General features: G+C 43.8%; 1 protein-coding gene across 5 annotated transcripts in view; it reads right to left on the bottom strand.

Annotated features, from left to right (window-relative positions):
* Positions 1-18,342, bottom strand: part of MAGI3 (membrane associated guanylate kinase, WW and PDZ domain containing 3) — a 381,198-nt gene that overhangs the window by 83,518 nt on the left and 279,338 nt on the right. For 3 of the 5 annotated variants that reach the window (XM_054979846.1, XM_054979849.1, XM_054979848.1), the window contains 3 exons: positions 16,400-16,491; positions 11,153-11,345; positions 3,881-4,069 (listed from right to left, as the gene is read on the bottom strand). In XM_054979846.1, the coding sequence (XP_054835821.1) occupies positions 3,881-4,069; positions 11,153-11,345; positions 16,400-16,491 (474 nt within the window). The remainder of the gene's footprint in view (positions 1-3,880; positions 4,070-11,152; positions 11,346-16,399; positions 16,492-18,342) is intronic. The other 2 variants (XM_054979847.1, XM_054979850.1) reach the window with 1 other exon arrangement.

Genomic DNA, 18,342 nt, shown 5'->3' with positions numbered 1-18,342 from the left:
CATTTTATGACTATAACCCATGAATTGTGTCTGAGTATGAAAGCACTGCAGACTGCAAAATTACAGCTCCTAATGCAAACTTCTAATTTAATATCCAACAAGTACAATTTTTTTACTTTAAAAAGGAATTCCAATGCAACAAACTGTACTAACATAAACAATGGTTTGGAAATTATATACAAAGCTAAGGGACTGCTGTTACGATTCTTATGAAGATGAAGTATGTATCCAGTTATCCCCTACTATATTCTACAAAAGTTACCTATTTTTAATTGAGGGACCAAACAGAATACTTTCTTTTTCAGATAACCATGCTTTGTATTACACACCATCAGGATTACATAGAGAATTTTTCTTAGTTAACAACAGGTCTTTTTTTGAGCCGGAACGCCCAGGAATGGCGTTCCAGCATCACTTTAAAATACCCATGTGACTGGTGTCACAAGGATATTTTTAAAAGGGCCTATTTTGGCCATTTTTGGCCCAGATCAGGCCCCAAACAGCCTGGATCAGGCCGCTGCCGGGCGGGGCAGGGTTCCCCACCTGGCACCAGCCCAATCTGGGCCGTTTTGGGCCCTAAAGAGGCCCAAAATGGCCCAGAAATGGCCTGGATCAGGGCCAAAATGGCCAGGATCGGGCCAGTGCTGGGCAGGGGAGGGTTACCCTGACCGATAGCGACCTGATTCAAGCCATTTCAACCGAGATCCAGGTCATTTTGGGAACCCTCCCCTACCCGGCACTGGCCCGATCCTGGCCGTTTCGGCCCTGCTGGATGGGGGAGCATTTTGTTCCAGGCCATTTTGGCCCCAATCTGGTCCATTTTGGCCATTTTGGGCCCAATTTTGGGCCCAATACGGCCCATATCGGGCCAGTGCCAAGCCAGGGAGGGTTCCTGCGCCTGGCAGCGACCCGATCCAGGCCACTTTGGCCACAATCTGGGCCATTTCATCGCCGTTTTGGGCCCATATAGGGCCAAAAATGGACAGGATCGGAGCCAAAACTGCCAGGATCTGGACAGTGCAGGGTGGGGGAACCCTCCCCTGCTTGGCAGTGGCCTGATCTTGGCTGTTTCGGCCCCAATCCAGGTCATTTGGGGCTTGAATTGGGCCCAAAATGGTCTAAAGGGGCCTAAAATGGCCAGGATCGGGCCTGGAATGGCCAGCATCAGGCCCCTGCCAGGTGAGGGACAAGTCCCTCACCCGGCAGCAGCCTGATCCTTGTCATTTTGGACCCCCTTCAGCCAATTTGGGCCCAATTTGGGGCGGACCAGGGCCGAAACGGCCAGGATCGGGCCAGTGCTGGGCGGGGGAGGGTTTCCCTGACCGACAGCGACCTGATCCAGGCCATTTCGACCGAGATCCAGGCCATTTTGGGAACCCTCCCCCGCCCAGCACTGGCCCGATCCAGGCCGTTTTGGGCCCCTTTCAGCCATTTTTGGCCCAATTCAGGCCAGGATCGGGCCCAAAAGTGCCAGGATCAGGCCGCTGCCCAGCGGGGGAATTCTCTCCCATGTGGCAGTAGCTGTTTCAGGCCAATCCAGGCTATTTCTGGGCTGCTTTGGCCCAATTTGGGCCCAGAACGGCCCAGATCTGGCTATAAACAGCCAGTTTCAGGCTGCTGCCGGGCAGGGTAGTACTCTCTCGTGTGGCAACAGCCTGTTTCAGGCTGGTATGGTCCATTTTGGGCCCACTTTGGCCCACTCTGGACCTGAAATGGCCCAGATCCAGCCACTGGTGTGTGGGGGAGTGCTTCCTCACGGTGGAGCAGCCTGTTCCGAGCCAAATCGGACCCTCCCATGGAGCAGATGAGTGCTCCCGAGGCATCCACGCCTGTGTGAGGACGACAGTTCTCAGAAGTGACATCATCGTGTGCACATGCACTCATGTATTGAGAGGCGCACCACCTCCTCCAAGGAGTTCCCCCAGGTGAGTTTCCCCCATCTCTTTCTCCAGAAAAAAAGCCCTGGTTAACAACAATAATTTTCTCTTGGATAGTGTCTAAGCTCTGACTAGGCAGCATAAAATTAACCTAGCAGAGTGGCTTTTTCATACTTCTGACACAGGGCACATAATCAACTCTACAGCATCGGAGGGTGACAGCTCCAGTTCCAATGGTTTCTATAGCAACTATATTTAAAAAAGAGGAAAAATCTGAGTACTGACCTAGTACCTTAGCAGAAGCTCATTGATACACCATCATTCATCATTTCAAAGTGCAATGTCACAAGGCACTCTACAAATGGTTTGTTTTTAAACATCATTTAAAAGCATTGTCTCAGACAAATGAAACTGATAGTAAAATAGCCATTAATGTCCTGCAATTTTTCTATATTATAAAAAGCATTGGGTTTGGAAAGTATTAACTATGAAAGGAAAGATCTAAACCACAGACAAGGGCATTAAAAGCCATCACTTCAGTGCAGCATCCAATACTATTATAACAGTGATTGAGAAAATGATAAATTAGGATCTACAAACGGGAGGGGTATTGGTGGTAAAATCTTTGATCAAATGGAATCTAGAAATCTACATAACTAGGACATCAGCAAGGCCTAATAAAAAGGCTTGGACTACCATTCCTTGATCTACTTTTTAAAAAATTAATGAACAGATTTTTTTAAAAAATCAACAATGTAGAACTTACAACAAAATATTTGTAAAAAGAAAGGCATGTCTGTTTATAACAGGAAAAACACAGCTTGGGGGGTTTTGTTTTCAAGCATCGTTTTGCCGAATATGAAGTGACTCTTTCTTTCAACTGTTTTGATACTGGAGAGCTAAATTTTGTAGATTAGGCACTTGGTTGCCAAAGTACTTTTTTTAAAAAAGGCCCGGTCTGCTCTTGGACCTTCAACAGAAGCTTGGTATGAACAAGTCAGATGATACAGCTTTTCATGTTCACTTTATATTAGCAACTGTGCCTTTAGTCAGGTCAAGTCTCAATTTATCTTAGGTTTTGAAAAGTGTATACAGTCTGCTTTCAATGGGAATATTTCCATTCAAGTACCAAGAAATAATCCAGACACATCATGGATAAGTAGTGTGCAGAGAGTCTAAATTGTTCAAGTTCATCTGAAATGGTATCTGATGTGTTCATAAAAACAGTATCCAAGAGCAAGATTCTTTATAAAATGAAACATTGCTGCAATTTTCTACCTAGATTATATATACACCATATCTACATCTGAAAATGTAGTGATTACTCCTACTTTAGTTGGCTCTAAAAGGGCATTAGACAAATTCATCAAGTTCCATCAGTGGCTTTAAGCCATGATGATGACTAAACGGAACTTCCAGATTCAGAGGTAGCAGCCTCTGAATAGCAGTGCTATTCATGCTAAGACCCTAAACTATTCCAAGTTTACAAGGCCTCACAGGATTACCAAAAATGGTAATTACTAACTTTCTGTACTGAGACCCCTCTCCCCAGCCCCACCTACTGAGGCCCTAAACTGTAGCTTGCTAAACTGCTGCATAAATCCAATTCTGACTGGCAGGCAACAGAAGAGGCTTTAGCCTGCATGCTCTGCTTGTCTTCTGGGGGCTTCTGGTGAAATAGGACGCTAGATAGACTACTGGTCTGATGTAGCAGAACTGCTCTTATGATAAGTGTTATTAATTGGCAGCACTGATACAAAATGTAAGAAAACACACTCTTTGAGGAAATAGACTTCCACGTTTGAGGCTGAAAATGCTACAAAAGAATAAAACAGGAGAAGAAAAGCATGTACGCTGTTAGGTAAGGAACAACTGGAAATGTATGGCAGAAAACTCTAACTGGATACTATAGCCTTAAATGATTTTGATAACGACTGTTAGAAGTCCAGACAATGAAAGCAAGCAAATCATCTAGATAAGCAAGGCAGATATTTATTACTTACCACCAGGAGGTGGCTTGTTTTTTGAAGTAAGGATTACAAAGCCAAATCCTTCATTCTCCTTCCGTTGCAGTACAACATCATAGGCTTCTGGGAACTGCCTGCCTAAGTCTACTCGATTTGGCTTGGGAGAGCCATTCTGGGAGGAGATGGGAACTTGGGATGACGACTCTTCTTCTGATTGCTTATCTGCTATAAATGCCATAGAAATATGTACAGAAGAAATCAGGAAAAATACTGCTCAGAGTTAAGGTTTAGTTAACAAAATAAAAACATAATTGTTTGGAACCAAGAGGCTGAAGAGGTATCTGCAGCATATCTAAACAAGAAAATGACTTCAGACAAATGGAACATTTTGCTTTTGTTCCATTTCAGAACAAAAGCAAAATGATTAAAGAAGACCAAGTTGTAAGTTGCTCTGGGTCTATTACTGCGGAAAAAATTGCGGTATAAATAAATACATTTTAAACAACGGAAAGGAACTTGACAGTAGTATTCCTCAATGGACCTCCTTCCAAATTTACTCTAGTTAGGTCTTATCCCAACAACAAATTTTAAACTAGTCCTATTTCATTTGGAAAATAATAAAAAATGCATGTTTTCCCCCTAAGAGTTGTCCATAAAAGTTAGGGGAGGGGATTATGAGAGCAATCCTACGAAGGTCTACTCTGAATCTTACTGAGGTCTATTCAATGATGCTTACTCCCAGGAAAGTGTTCTGTTACCTTTTCTTGCACAACAACAGAAATGATATGAGCAAGGATAATTTTATTGCAAAGACAGACTCCCTACCTCCCTATTAGTCCATTTTCAATTTTTCCTCAGAATTGTCTTTTTGAATCAGAAACTTCGATACTATCGTCTCACGTGTCCCCACACTCAGTAAAACAAGACACCTTCTCTAAAGTTAGGATCTCTTTTTTTATATGTACTTTCTCTATGTGTAACTTATCCAGTTTTTCCTTTACTCAAAGAATCTCACCATGACACCATCACTATAAAGAATAATTACTATACTTTACTATACATTATTATAAAGAATAATCCAGGATAGTAATACAGGCTGCGGCTCAAAGACAGAAATTGCTTTGCTTTGATTACTCTCTTCCATGCCTTCATGTACCCTCCTCACATGCTAAATCAATCTGATTGCCTACTTTTACACAATAACAGCCTGAGAACAATCACCAGGTATAGTACAAACATAATATACACCAAGTGTCTGCAAGATAATGTCCCATTTGCTGCTTTAGCATATTTTGGTTTTAAGAAGACACCTCCCCTGCCCATCAGTTTCTGGGTGATGTGCTTGGAAATCAAATCAACTATTACCAAAATCACAGTTTTCCCTTCACTAGGGGGGAGATCTGTGATAAAAGTCCATAGAAATCGTAGCCCAGGGTCTGGATGGGGTCTCCAGCGGTTGCAACAGTCCCGGGGGCTTCCCTTCCTACTTCTTTCTTATCAAAAATATCTGACAAGAGGTCACGTATAGAGAAGTATCTTTTCTCGTACTTAGCCACTAGAATTGCCTCTGAGCTAGAGATGGGCATAAAATGATCCACGGAACAAAATTTCGAATGGAACAGCTGGTTCATTTTCAAAGAAACGCATTCCGTGGGTCCGCTTTTTTTACGGAACAAATGACTTTTCCTACTGTTCCATTCCATTTTGTTACTAGTTTGGGAAGCCAGACACTTTGTGCCATTCAATCTATCGCCCAGGAAACAGTGGCAGTCTTTTGGTTGCCCCGAATCTGAGGCCTCCACGCTTGATTAGCAGCTATCACTGGGAACTAGAGAGCTCCCACTGTGGCCCATCCAGCCAGGAAAAGGGCCAGCCCCTCAAATTAGTTTCCAGCAGACACTCCAGTTTTTACTACTGTGAGGAGAATAATAACAGAAGGGGGGGACCCATGGATCATGCCTTTCCCGGGGTTCAATCCCTTTGAAACTTGGGGAGTCTTTACAGGACAGTGAGGACTAGATCGCCTGCAAATTTGGTGGGTATTGGACATTGGGAAGGTCAGTTTGTAGCCCCTCAAAGTAGCTTCCAGCAGACACGTTTTTTCGCCACTGTGAAGAGAAAATGACAGGAAAGGGAGGGACCCATGGACCATGCCTTTCCTGGGGTTCAATCTCTCTGAAACTTGGGGGGTCTTTAAAGGACAGTGAGGACTAGGTCACCTGCAAATTTGTTGGATATTGGACATTGGGAAAGTCTTGTTTGGTTTGGCTGTGAGCGTGAAGGTGCCTGTTTTGGGCTCCCTCGAACCGGTTCGGAACTAGCTCAAGTTTGGCTAATTCGTGGTTCGTGTTCCGTGAAAATGAACAAACCACGAACCACGTGGTTTATTTTTTTCCTGTTCTGTGCCCATGTCTACTATGAGCTAAATGCAAAGTTTTCACAAACCCAAAATGCCCGGCCAATTTGTCATTGTGACATTTCTTTAGCACCTGCCCCTGAAGGCCTTCTAGCACATACAGTTTGCCATTTCTATACCAGCACCCATCTTCCCACTTCACCAGATGACCTTGCAGTCCCTCCTCCCCCTCCTTTTCCAGTTCCAACTTGATTTTCTCTATCCAAGGGTGGGGCGGGGTCATCCCTCCCAGCTGGGTCAGTGTGAACATAGAGTTAATAATCTCCTCTTTCTCGCTTTCATACTGTGGGAGGTGGGACAAGGCTTGAGGGTGAACTGAAACTTTGAAAAAAACTCTGCCCAGAGGAGCTGTTTTGCGCCCAATCTGCGGGGCGATCGGAGGGCCTCTAGGTTTTTGTGATCCGTCCATCCACACTTCAAAAGGTATCTTTGCTCCCTCCAGCCAATGCCTCCAGGTTGACAGGACTAGTTTAGCAGCTGCTGCTTCTTTGTTCCACACGGACCAGATTCTCTCAGTCTCATTCCAATCTTGCACCTTGGCTGCACGTGCTCTGAATTCCACTGCAAACTTGCACAGATTGATTCCCTTGTCTCATGCACTTTAGTGTGGTTCTTGCCATCTCTTCCTCGAGAGGGTCTTCATACTGCGCCTTGATAGCCCATAGGGAGGCTCTCACACTCCATAGTTCTAGCGCTCTGGCTGTGTAGAGAGTAACTTACTATTTTGCTGCCGCTCCCCTCAACTGGGAACTCACGTAGCTCACCCGGCTGGCTTCATCAGGAATGTGCGGCCCCATTCTCTCAGGAACATTGCTACTTGCACTAGGAAGTACCCCAACACTTCGGGTTCCCCTTCAAAGCGAGCTTCTAGCTTGCATAGTCCCAACGACTGTTGGGGTTGAGGTCCCGGTACTCCTCCTGGTGGTGGTAACGGGAATCCTGCAGGCAGCCCTCTGCTTGGAGGTCCAGGTAGAATCGGTGGCTGCACTGGCACTGGGGCTCCTTGCCTATCTGAAGGTGGAGGATGTGGCTGATCCCCTGGTCGTGGGGCTGTTTGATCGGGCATTTCATTCATTCTAATTATTGGCTTGTACCATAGTGGGTAGCAAAACATAAGGAGAATGGAACACAGAATTGTAAAATAGGCCCAGGTAGCCTTTAGGAAGGGATTTACATGCTTTGTCAAACACACAAAGCAAGGAGTTGATGGGACTAAAGTAAGAGTTTTGAACATTCCATCCTCCCAAATCTATGTTTAATTCGAGATACATTTAATATGGGGTGTTTTTTGCAGCTCTGCAAGAATACTTTCATTTATTCTCCTGCACCTTAGATCATCAAGGAGCTGACCAGACAAAAAGCAGTGCTTCGGCACCTCAGAGTCAAGAACAGTAGATTCTGTTCTACTAGTCACACTGTTTTTGTGCCTTGCCCTGAGCAGCACTAGACAATTATTTTTGAGTTCCTGTGGCTATTTGCAACACATTTTCTATACTTCCACTCTAATTAGAGAAATGAAAATTGCTGTGATACTGGCCTGGGGCAGTTCTTTGTTTTAGGGGTAGCAGTACCATCTCTTGATTCCCCAGGCAGGATCTGCTTGTAACTGTTACCAAAGAGTGGCATCCCCTCAATTCTAAACCAGGATCAAAGCCATAATAGAACCATAACAGATATAAACATACAGAGAAAAGTATCATTAACAGTATGACTAAAACAGAAGAAATGGACTCTAGTCCATGAAGGCTTAAACTGGAATAGGAATTTGTTAGTCTTCAAAGTGCTACAGCATATCTGTTCACTACCCAAGATCAACACAGTTATACTTGTCAGCTTCCAATGGGAATGGGGAAGACAGTCGTCCCACTGAACAATCGAAATCTGCCACTGGTATCTTCAGGTCACCTGAATTCCTCTGCCAAATGTGGCATTGGCAGAGGAGGTCATGAATTTCCAGAATGATAGCAAGCCAATGGACAGAACCTCTGTAGATCGTGGAGGCTGCAGCACCCAGAAAAGTCTGTAATGTTATCAGGTGGAGTTGTACTCTATGACTTATAAACTCCGAATGCAATCAGATAGTCATTGGATAGCTGTTGAAGTGTAAACTCTCTCACCTGTGAAAGATTACTGAAAAGATATGAACAAAAATTCTATTCTAGAGCCTTGGTCCTGACCAAATTCAGTTACAACTAGGGGTGTGCAATTTGGGTTTCCAATTCGGAAAAAATACCTTAATCAGACCTGATTTGCAAAGATTTGGGACTTTCGAATCAGGCCCAGCAGACTAGGCTCAATTCGAAAACCCAGAATCAAAGCTTCCCCAAGCAATTCATATTGCTTCGGGAAGCTTCGGGTCAAGGATTTAAATGCCCGTTTCCCTCCCCCTGCAAAGCAGGAGGGAAAGGAGCATTTAAACCTGGATCAGCTGTTTGGTGGAGAAATCCCCGCCAAACAGCTGATCCAAGGGCAAGGGAAATGCCCTTGGCTTTTTCACCCAAGGGGAAGGAGCTCCCTCTGCCTCCCTCCCATTGGATGAAAAGCCCTGCTCTGAGCTTTGACATCTACAAGCTGGCTATTTCACCCAATGGGAGGAAAATAGCCCAATGGGAGGAAAATAGTCAGCCTGGATACTCTTTCAAAGCTCAGAGAAGAGCTGAAAAGTCCTGCTTTGAGCTTTGAAAAAGTCGAAGCTGGCTATTTCACCCAATGGGAGGGAGCTCCCTCTGCTTCCCTCCCATTGGATGAAATAGCCAGCCTGGATACTTTCAAAGCTCAGAGCAATGCTGAAAAGCCCTGCTCTAAGCTTTGAAAAAGTCCAGGCCGGCTGTTTCACCCAATGGGAGGGACCTCCCTCTGCCTCCCTCCCACTGAATGAAATAGTCATCCTGCATATTTTCAAAGCTCAGAGCAATGTTGAAAAGCCTTTTAAAGTTTTCAGGCTGGCTATTTCATTCAGTAGGAGGGAGGCAGAGGGAGCTTCCTCCCATTGAGTGAAATAGCCGGCCTGGACTTTTTCAAAGCTGAGTGATTCCACACACGTTGGATAATGCACTTCCAATCCTCTTTATAGATCATTTGGAATTGATTTTTTTGTGTGCGGAACAAAAAATCCACCTCAAACGATTGATAAAGTGCATTGAAAGTGCATTATCCAATGTGTGCGGAATCAGCCGCTTAGAGCAGGTCTTTTCATCGATGTTCTGAGCTTTGAAAGTATCCAGGCTGGCTATTTCATCCAATGGGAGAGAGCTCCCTCTGCCTCCTTCCCACTGGATGAAATAGCCAGCTTGGAGTTTTTCAAAGCTCAGAGCAGGGTTTTTCAGTGCTGCTTTGAGCTTTTAAAGTTTTCAGGCTGGCTTTTTCACCTGATGGGATGAGGGAAGAGGGAGCTCCCTTTCCCCCCTCCCATCGGGTGAAAAAGCCGACAGCTCCTGCTGTGATCTTCTGTATGTTCTGAATTTTTATGGAGCATACCGAAGCGGCTGAAATGCCCTAATCCCGAAGCAGGAAACCCAAATCTTTTCCCTGTGCACATCCCTAGTTACAACAGCACCCCAGTCCAGGTAACTCAGGAAGCCTTAGACCCTGAGATTTTATTCAAATGCACAAATTTCAAGGAATGAAGAGATCCATTAAAAAAGCAAGAACCACAAAGTCAGTTGCAGCTGTTTATTAATTGTGTAGGTCAAGAAAGGAGAAGCTGTCCATGGATCAGTTACTGGAGCAGACTTCCTTGCTCTTTATTATGGATCCCTGAGTTTTCCAAAAAGAGATCTTTTAATTTAGCCAGCTGCAATGTAACAAATCCCTGCACTTCTTTGACTACAGAAATTCTGGGTAAATTGCATTCCAAAATATCAGGCTCCAGGGGTGAAGCTGTGCTCTTGGAGTTGTTATATATTTATTATTTAGTATCTTGAACTAATATGAGATAAAGTGTTGGTATTTGGCTTGGGGCAATAGCAAGGAAGTACCTCCGCCTTAAATCTCTTCCAAAATGGAATATAAGCAATAAAAAGCATGACTTGTTGTGGCAGAGCAGCTGCCAGCTTTTTCTTTGGTTAGGATCACTGAGAAAAGGATAGAAATACAAGAACGTGTCCTGGGTAGTGCTCACAGCCTTCACTGGGCTGAGAAGTAGTCATCTCTCCCTTGCTGCACTAGAGATGCATGGGGCAGTCAGCTGGATCACTCTTCTTTCCAGTGCTTCAAAACTAAATCCCTGCCAACATAACCCAAACTTCTAACTAGAATGGGGACAAGGAGGGGGAACAAATTAAAGCATCTATTGGATATTTATGTTGCCAGCCTTGGTTACAAGCTGCGCCAGGAACCCTGCTGCCTGCTAACTGGCAGGGTTGGTCTGGGAGTTAAGGGGAAGCTAACAGGTACTATTTGCAAGAGGGCCCTGACTGGTAATCTAACTGAGCTAATGTCTCCGAACAAAAGATTTCCTCAGCTCAGCACCACCTGAGAATAATTTTTTAAAAGAATCTCTAAAATACTGCAAATATTTTTCAAATAAATTAATATTAAGTATTTGCTCTTTCTCCATTGAAAGAGACTAGTCTATAAATGGTAAGAATTTCTCTAGTAACTTAAAATAGATATTTTAATTTATTTATATATTGGATTATATCCTGCCCTCCCCACAAGCCCAATGAGTTTGTTACTATTCTGTCTGTCATTATTTGCTTGCGGATACTTGATATTGGCTTTTTCCTTGCTCAATATTTTAAATACAATATATCTGAAATTGGTGGTACTACATTTAGAATGGGCAGCACTTGCAAAGGACACAAAGAAAGTATTTTGGACTAATCAATGCCATCACAAGAAGCAATACCAAGGATAAGAGAACAGACTTAATTTGTAGACATAGCACATACCACCAAAGAAGATCTTTCTACGGACAGTCAGTAGCACCTGGCCATTTCGTGCAGCACTAGTCATTAAATCCAAAACTTGCTTATGCGATTTCCCTTTGACAGAGATACCATCAATGCACACAAGTTCATCAGCAGCACGTAATCTGCCATCTTTCTCTGCTGCTCCTAGTGGGATGATAGCTCCAATGTAGATCTAGCAACAAAGCAGACCAGTTTTATTGGGAGAAATACAACTCTATCAAAATTTTTGTCTAATATGAAAGAAAATTCAGACCAAAATCACATTTCCCACAATACTTAAGACAAGAGTGTATGAGTGTCTTTGTAATACAGTTATTAACTTTGCAATTCTTGAAATAAAAATAGTGTACAACTATTTATGTATCTAAACATTGCAAAACTATATAAAATGATTCAGGTAGTACAAAACACTGCTGTCTAGCTTCAAACTGGGATGGTTATTGTGAGTACATTATGCTAGCTGACCAATGCCAATATATTGATTCCTTAATAACTTTCAACTGGAATTTAAGGTGTGGTAACTGGCCTATGATGGCATAAATGGTCTGGTCCATCTTAACTGAGATACTACCTCCTTACCTATGTTCAAGTCAAAATCTCCAAAATTAAATGGAATTGCCCTCACGACAAACTTATGTAACATCAGGATTGCAAGGATGTGTAGAAATACATTCTCACCTGTTGCTCCTCAGCTATACAATACCCTCCCTTTGACAAAGCTTGAACCTAGAATAATCCAAACTTACATGAGTTTGGATTATTCTAGGTTCAAGCTTTGTCAAAGCTTGAACCTACCTTACATGAGGTAGTTTCTTTTTTAGCCCTAAAAAGGTACAAATATAAAAGGTCACTTTCGTTCTGAGGCAGAATGATTTTTCACACTAACAAGTGCCATTGTAACAACTTGCATCAGATTCAAAGTTTTAAAAAAATTCTTGCATATCTGCACCACAAAGGCAGGTCTCTAAGTACCTGACAGAATGTGCTTCCCAGCCACAATTGTGTCACAGTCTAGCACACTGCCTAGGCAATTTGGGGGAGGGGGTGTGACTCCACCACCACTCAACCACCTTATGACATTTGGATTTATAAAAGCTATTTGTAATGCAATGCAAGGAACAAAAACAGTGCTGCACTTACCTGTAACTGTTGTTCATTGAGGTCTTCCGTGCAGGCACACATGGGACTGTGCATGCGCAGGCCTGCCGATTCAGAAGTTACTTTCGCTGAAAATCCACTAGGGGGGGCTCTTGCTCTCCATTGCGCATGCACAGCTGTTTTCTTGCCGAAACAACTCCTAGGAGGGCGGAGCGCCCCTTGATACCTTCGGTTCCTCTTTTGCTGCCATATTACCCCCAAATGGAAGGCTTAGCAGGGAAGAAGAGAGAGTATGTGTGCCTGCATGGAAGACCTTGATGAACAACAGTTACAGGTAAGTGCAACACTGTTTTTCATCGTCAGTCTTCCTGTGTAGTCCCACATAGGAGATGAACAAGCTATTTACCTGGGTGGAGGAAGACATCTTTCACAAAAAAATTGACTGTAGTACTGCTGTCCCCACTGCCGCCTCTTTCCTGTCTAGGATATCCAAGGCGTAGTGCTTCACAAAGGTGTCGGCTGAAGACCAAGTTGCTGCCCTGCAAATGTCTGGCATCAGCACTCCTCTCAACAGCGCAGCTGACAACGCCTGTGACCTGGTGGAATGAGCATGCACCTCCAGGGGACATGGTAAATTAGCATTCTTATAACACAGTCTAATTGCCTGTACCACCCATCATGCTATAGTTTGTGGACTGGCCTTCTTCCCCTTGTTAAGGCTGGCAAAATAGACAAAGAGTTGTGAATCAATTCTAAAAATCCTCGTATGGTCAAGGTAAGAAAGGATCACCCTTCTAACATTCAAAGTGTGGAGGGCCCTTTCTGCCTCATTGGATTGTTCCCTGAAAAACACAGGCAGGACTATTTCCTGTAACATACAGAATTTCGATATGACCTTAGGCAGAAACTCCAATTTTGCCCACAATACCATCTTATCAGTGTGAATTTTTAAAAAGGGTGGGTCAGTGCTTAGTGCAGCTAATTTGCTCACCGTCCTTGCTGAAGTGACTGCCACTAAAAGGGCTACCTTCATGAATAACAATCTCAAGTGACATGTTGCTAAGGGTTCAAAAGCTTACTCAGTAATTTTGTTAGAACTAACTGTAGTGACCACTGGGGAACTACCTTCTTAGCAGGGGGAAATAAATTGTTCAAACAATTCAAAAACAGCTTTGAAGTATGGTGAGAGAAAACAGTCGTATTGTCTACTGGTGCGTGGAAAGCAGAAATCGCTGCTAAATAAACTTTAACAGAGGAGTTAGACAACCCTGTGTGTTTGAGTTCCAACAAAAATTCTAAAACTGTGGTTAAGGCGCAGTTAATAGGGTCTACTTCCTTATGTTCCACCCAGATTCTGAACCTGTCCCATTTCAGACTATACGACTGTCTGGTTAACAAGTGTCTGGCATTAAGAAGGATGTGAGTCACCACATCAGAAAGTGACCTGCCTGTGTTATCAACCAGGCTGTCAACTTGAGTCTCTGGACGTTGTGGTGAAGAACTTCATCAGCCCTTGGAACCATGGCTGTCTCCGCCAAAATGGCGACATGACTATTGCTCGTGTCTTGTCTGCCTGCAGTTTACTGACCACCCTGGTCAGCAGGGATATAGGTGAGAAAGCGTAGTAGAATTTTTTGGACCACTGCATCTGAAAAGCATCTCTCAGAGACCTCAACCCTTGACTTCCCCTTGAGCAATACGATTCTGTTTTTCGGTTCCCCTCTGACAAGAATAAATCCACATCTGGCAAACCCTAACTATGGACAATAGTGTTCAAATAAGTGTCTTTTATTGCCCATTCGTGTGAGTCTCTTCCTACTCTGTTGAGGCAGTTTGTGATCACATTGTCCACCTGGGGTATGGACAGCTTGCAGCCAGGAAGTGTCTTATAGCCCAAGTCCAAGTAGTTATGAATAAGTCCAAGTAGGCCCAAGTCCAAGCCCAAGTCCAAGTAGGTCTGAATAAGACCTGAAGTTGTCCGTAGGAGAAATTTCCCCCGTATCACCCACCATCTCCTCTGGAGAGGTGTCCGAAGGTGGACTAGGGCTGTCTCTCCTCCAGAATGGTTCCTTGAAGGTTTCTGGCTCTGATAGTCTGTACGCCATCCTAGAGCTAGAGAAGGAGTGGTGTCTACTGACTGGTTCCAGTGAAGGTTCTCTATGTATGACATCAGTCAGGAAAGTGTGCCCAGTGTCCACTTGGTAATCAAATGGCCTTCCGCGAGACCAGGATCTCTCCTCCCTAGAATGGTAATTGTCTCTCTGAGACCGGTGGGATTTCTGTCTTCTGTAGGGAAGATCGCCTTCCTATTGTGAAGACTGGTTCGACCATGACTTGGATCGAGTGGACTGTGACTTTGATCTGATTGATGGCGTCCACGGAGGGTCAATTATAAGTACCTCCTGCTCCATCTATTGTTCCCTCGGAGTCAATGATGAGGACTTCTGGGCATGCAAGTGCTTCAACTTCTTAAATTTCTTCCAAGGAGGTTCCTCTCCTGTCGTGACCCTCTCCATCAGAACCGATCGAGCCTCTTTTGGCCTCTCTTCTCTTTCGACTTTTTTTGTCGGGTTCCAGTCACCAGATCCAATCTGAACAGACACCTCGGTTCCAGGTTCGGTTCCCAAATCGGTTCTGTTGGACACATGGTAACGGTAGGAGTTGAAGGCTCTCAAGGTCTTGATGTCCTTGAACACAAGCTATTCTGAGGAGTCTGATGGGACTCGTCTCCTCGAGGTCTTTGAACCCGACGTGCTTGGTCTCGGAGTCAAGGCTGGCGCCAGAGTCAGTGTCAGATCTGAGGTCTCGGAACTGCTGGCCTGGGCAGTTTTCTTAGCCTCTGCCAGGGTTTTGGCTGCGTCTAGTGCCCTCTACCATTAGGAGGCTTTCAGACAGCCATCTCTCTCAGCCCTCACCTTAGGGGTGAAATTAAGGCAGTGCCTGAATGATTGGGTGTTATGGGTTTCCCCTAGGCACATCAAACACAATGAATGACCATCCATTCTGGTCATTTTCCCATTACACTGTGTACAGTGCTTAAAGAGAGATTTCTCAGACATATTTACTGAATTTGCTAAGATAAGAAGCAAAATTCAACTTATCCGTATTTTGATCAGCAAGAACCTCTTTGACCAGCAGCAAAAGAGGAACTGAAGGTATCAAGGGGCACTCTGCCCTCCTAGAGGCCGTTTCGGCGAGAAAACAGCTGCACACGCGCAGTGGAGAGCGGGAGCACCCCCTAGTGGATTTTCAGCTAAAGTAACCGCTGAATTAGCAGGCCCGTGCGTGCGCAGTCCCATGTGGGACTGCACAGGAAGACCAACGATGAACAAACCAGACAGCATATATGTAAATTTTTACAAGCTTTCAGATTTATGATGCTGGTTATCAGATTGCAATCTCTTAGTAAATGAAGTAATTAACCCAAATCATAGTACCTGACCCAGTTACTATGAGTTGAACTCTGTTGAGTCTAACAAGATTAAGAAATAATGAGGAATGTCACTTCTTCAGAGAGGACATTCTCCGATACTTAAAGACAAAGTTAAACTAAAGTCTAGAAAAGCAATAATAAAACGTTGTATTCATTATTTAAAATATTTACAGATGGCCTTTCTTAACACAGTTGGCCAAAGGCAATTTACAAAAATGTACTTACAGTTAAAACCACGCACAACAAAACAGAAGATCATATCTAAAATCACAGCCAACACAAACAACAATAAAACCAACACCATTAACAAGGAGAAAGCCTTCATAAAATACTTTCAAAAAGCCTCCTGAAGGCAAATAGGGAGAGACTTCACCTCCACTGGCAACATATTCCAGAGTGTTGCAGAAATAATTGAACATGTCCCTCCCTGCACTGTCTCTGTACCATAGGAATAGCAAGCAGGAACAAAATGAAAAAAACTGAAATATATTAGTTACATGGTATGAACAATATGCAACTGAGATGCTGACAGCAATATATATTTATTTATTTATTCAATTTTTATACCGCTTCTCTTAAATTAAGATCTCAAAGCAGTATAAATTGGCTAGCTCACATAAATAAAGTAAGATAATATTAAGAAAACGTAAGATTTAATGCAGAACAAACATCCAGTAATCACTAATTTTACTCACAGACTGATCTGGACCATCTCCTCCAAGAACCCGAAAGCCAAAACCAGACTCTTGTTTACGTAGGAAAACATCCAAATCCTTTGTGTTCGGAGCTAATTAAGATAAGATGCAGAAAACTGTTTTTACACAAGGAGTTACATGTGATCATTTTAAAGGGTATGATCAATTCTTCATAAAAGGAAAATCAGTTAAAAACCAACTGCTTTCAAGCTATACCACCAGTAAGGGTAAATTATTACTAACTGTAATGAGTAATGCTGATCGATTTCTGCAAAGATCTGAATCCCAAGAGAGAGAAAAATAAGAGGTAACTTGTGGCATTCTGGGAGGTTTGTATGTAATCACAACCTCCTTTTTTGTCAAGGTTAATGTATGTGAAATTACTGTTTACGATATTTTAAAAACCTTTGAAGTAAAATTTTAACAAAAAGTAACTAGATGAGCCAGAGCTGGTTCTGGTTTTGGGGAGCCCTGTGCAGAGAGTGGGCTAAAAAATGAAGGCCCAGGGGGCAGGGGAGAATGGAAAAAAGGTTTTTTTATTTTTTTCCTAGGAAGCGTTTTCATTTTTTTCAAATGGAAAAATGGGAAAGTTTTCTAGGAGCACAGAAGAGATAATACTCTTTTTTTTCTTTCAAATGAATGAAATGTTTTTAAAGAAAAGGTTTTACTCATTCAAGTTGTATAGCATTCAACTGTTCTGCTGGAACTAATTAGGCAACTGGGAAATTTGGGGGCGCACAGAAAAAATGCTATGGAAGATTTATTTATTTATTTATTTATTTATTAGATTAGATTTTTAGTCCGCCCTCCCCACCAGGCGGGTTCAGGACGGAGTATAACATTTCAATTTACATAAATAATAGTTAAAAACAGGTAAAATTTTATACAAATGACATTAAAACAACTTTATACAATACAGCTTTTCTTCAGATGGTGACGATAAAATACTTCTTTTCAAGCCCTGGCTCATATGTAGGGTGGTGGACAGATATTTAGTGTGGCCAATGGGGGCCCAACCTAGCCTCCACCATATGCCTGGCGGAACATCTCTGTCTTACAGGCCCGGCGGAAAGATAAATCCCGCCGGGCTCTGGTTTCCTCAGACAGAGAGTTCCACCAGGTTGGTGTCAGGACTGAAAAGGTCCTGGTTCTGGTAGAGGCCAAGCAGGCCTCCCTTGGGCCAGGAACCACCAACAGTTGTTTATTTGTTGAACGAAGCATCCTCTGGGGTACATATGGGGAGAGGTGGTCCTGCAGATAAATTGGGCCCAGGCCGCATAGGGCTTTATAGGTCAACGCCTAAACCTTGAACCAGACCCGGTACGCAACTGGTAACCAGTGCAGCTGGCGTAGTACAGGTGTTATATGTTCCCTAATCGGGACCCTTGCAATTACTCGCGCAGCTGCATCTTGGACCAGCTGTAGCCTCCAGATCAGGCCCAGGGGAAGCCCTGCATAGAGCAAGTTGCAGTAGTCTAATCTAGAAGTGACCGTTGCTTGGATCACTGCAGTTAAGTCATGGGTTGATAGGTAGGGGACAAGCTGCCGGGCCTGTCATAGATAGAAAAATGAAGACCGGGCAACCACTGCGACCTGTGCCTCCATAGTCAGGGAGGCATCCAGGATCACTCCCAGGCTCCTAACTCTTGAAACTGGCACAAGTAGTGCTCCATCAAGAGCAGGGAGCCGGAGTCCTGTGCCCATGGCCCCCAGACCCACATGCAGGACCTCCGTCTTTGTGGGATTTAATTTCAACCGACTCTGCTTCAACCACCCAGTCACAGCTTCGAAGGCACGCTCCAAGACATCTGGGGCAGAATCGGGCCGGCCATCCATCATCAGATATAGTTGGGTGTCATCAGCATATTGATGACACCCAAGTCCAAAACTCCACACCAGCTGGGCGAGGGGGCGCATATAAACATTAAACAGTAATGGGGAGA

Source organism: Eublepharis macularius, chromosome 5 (assembly GCF_028583425.1).
Source record: "Eublepharis macularius isolate TG4126 chromosome 5, MPM_Emac_v1.0, whole genome shotgun sequence".
Taxonomy (NCBI): Eukaryota; Metazoa; Chordata; class Lepidosauria; order Squamata; family Eublepharidae; genus Eublepharis; species Eublepharis macularius.
This window is presented reverse-complemented; position numbering and strand designations above follow the sequence as displayed.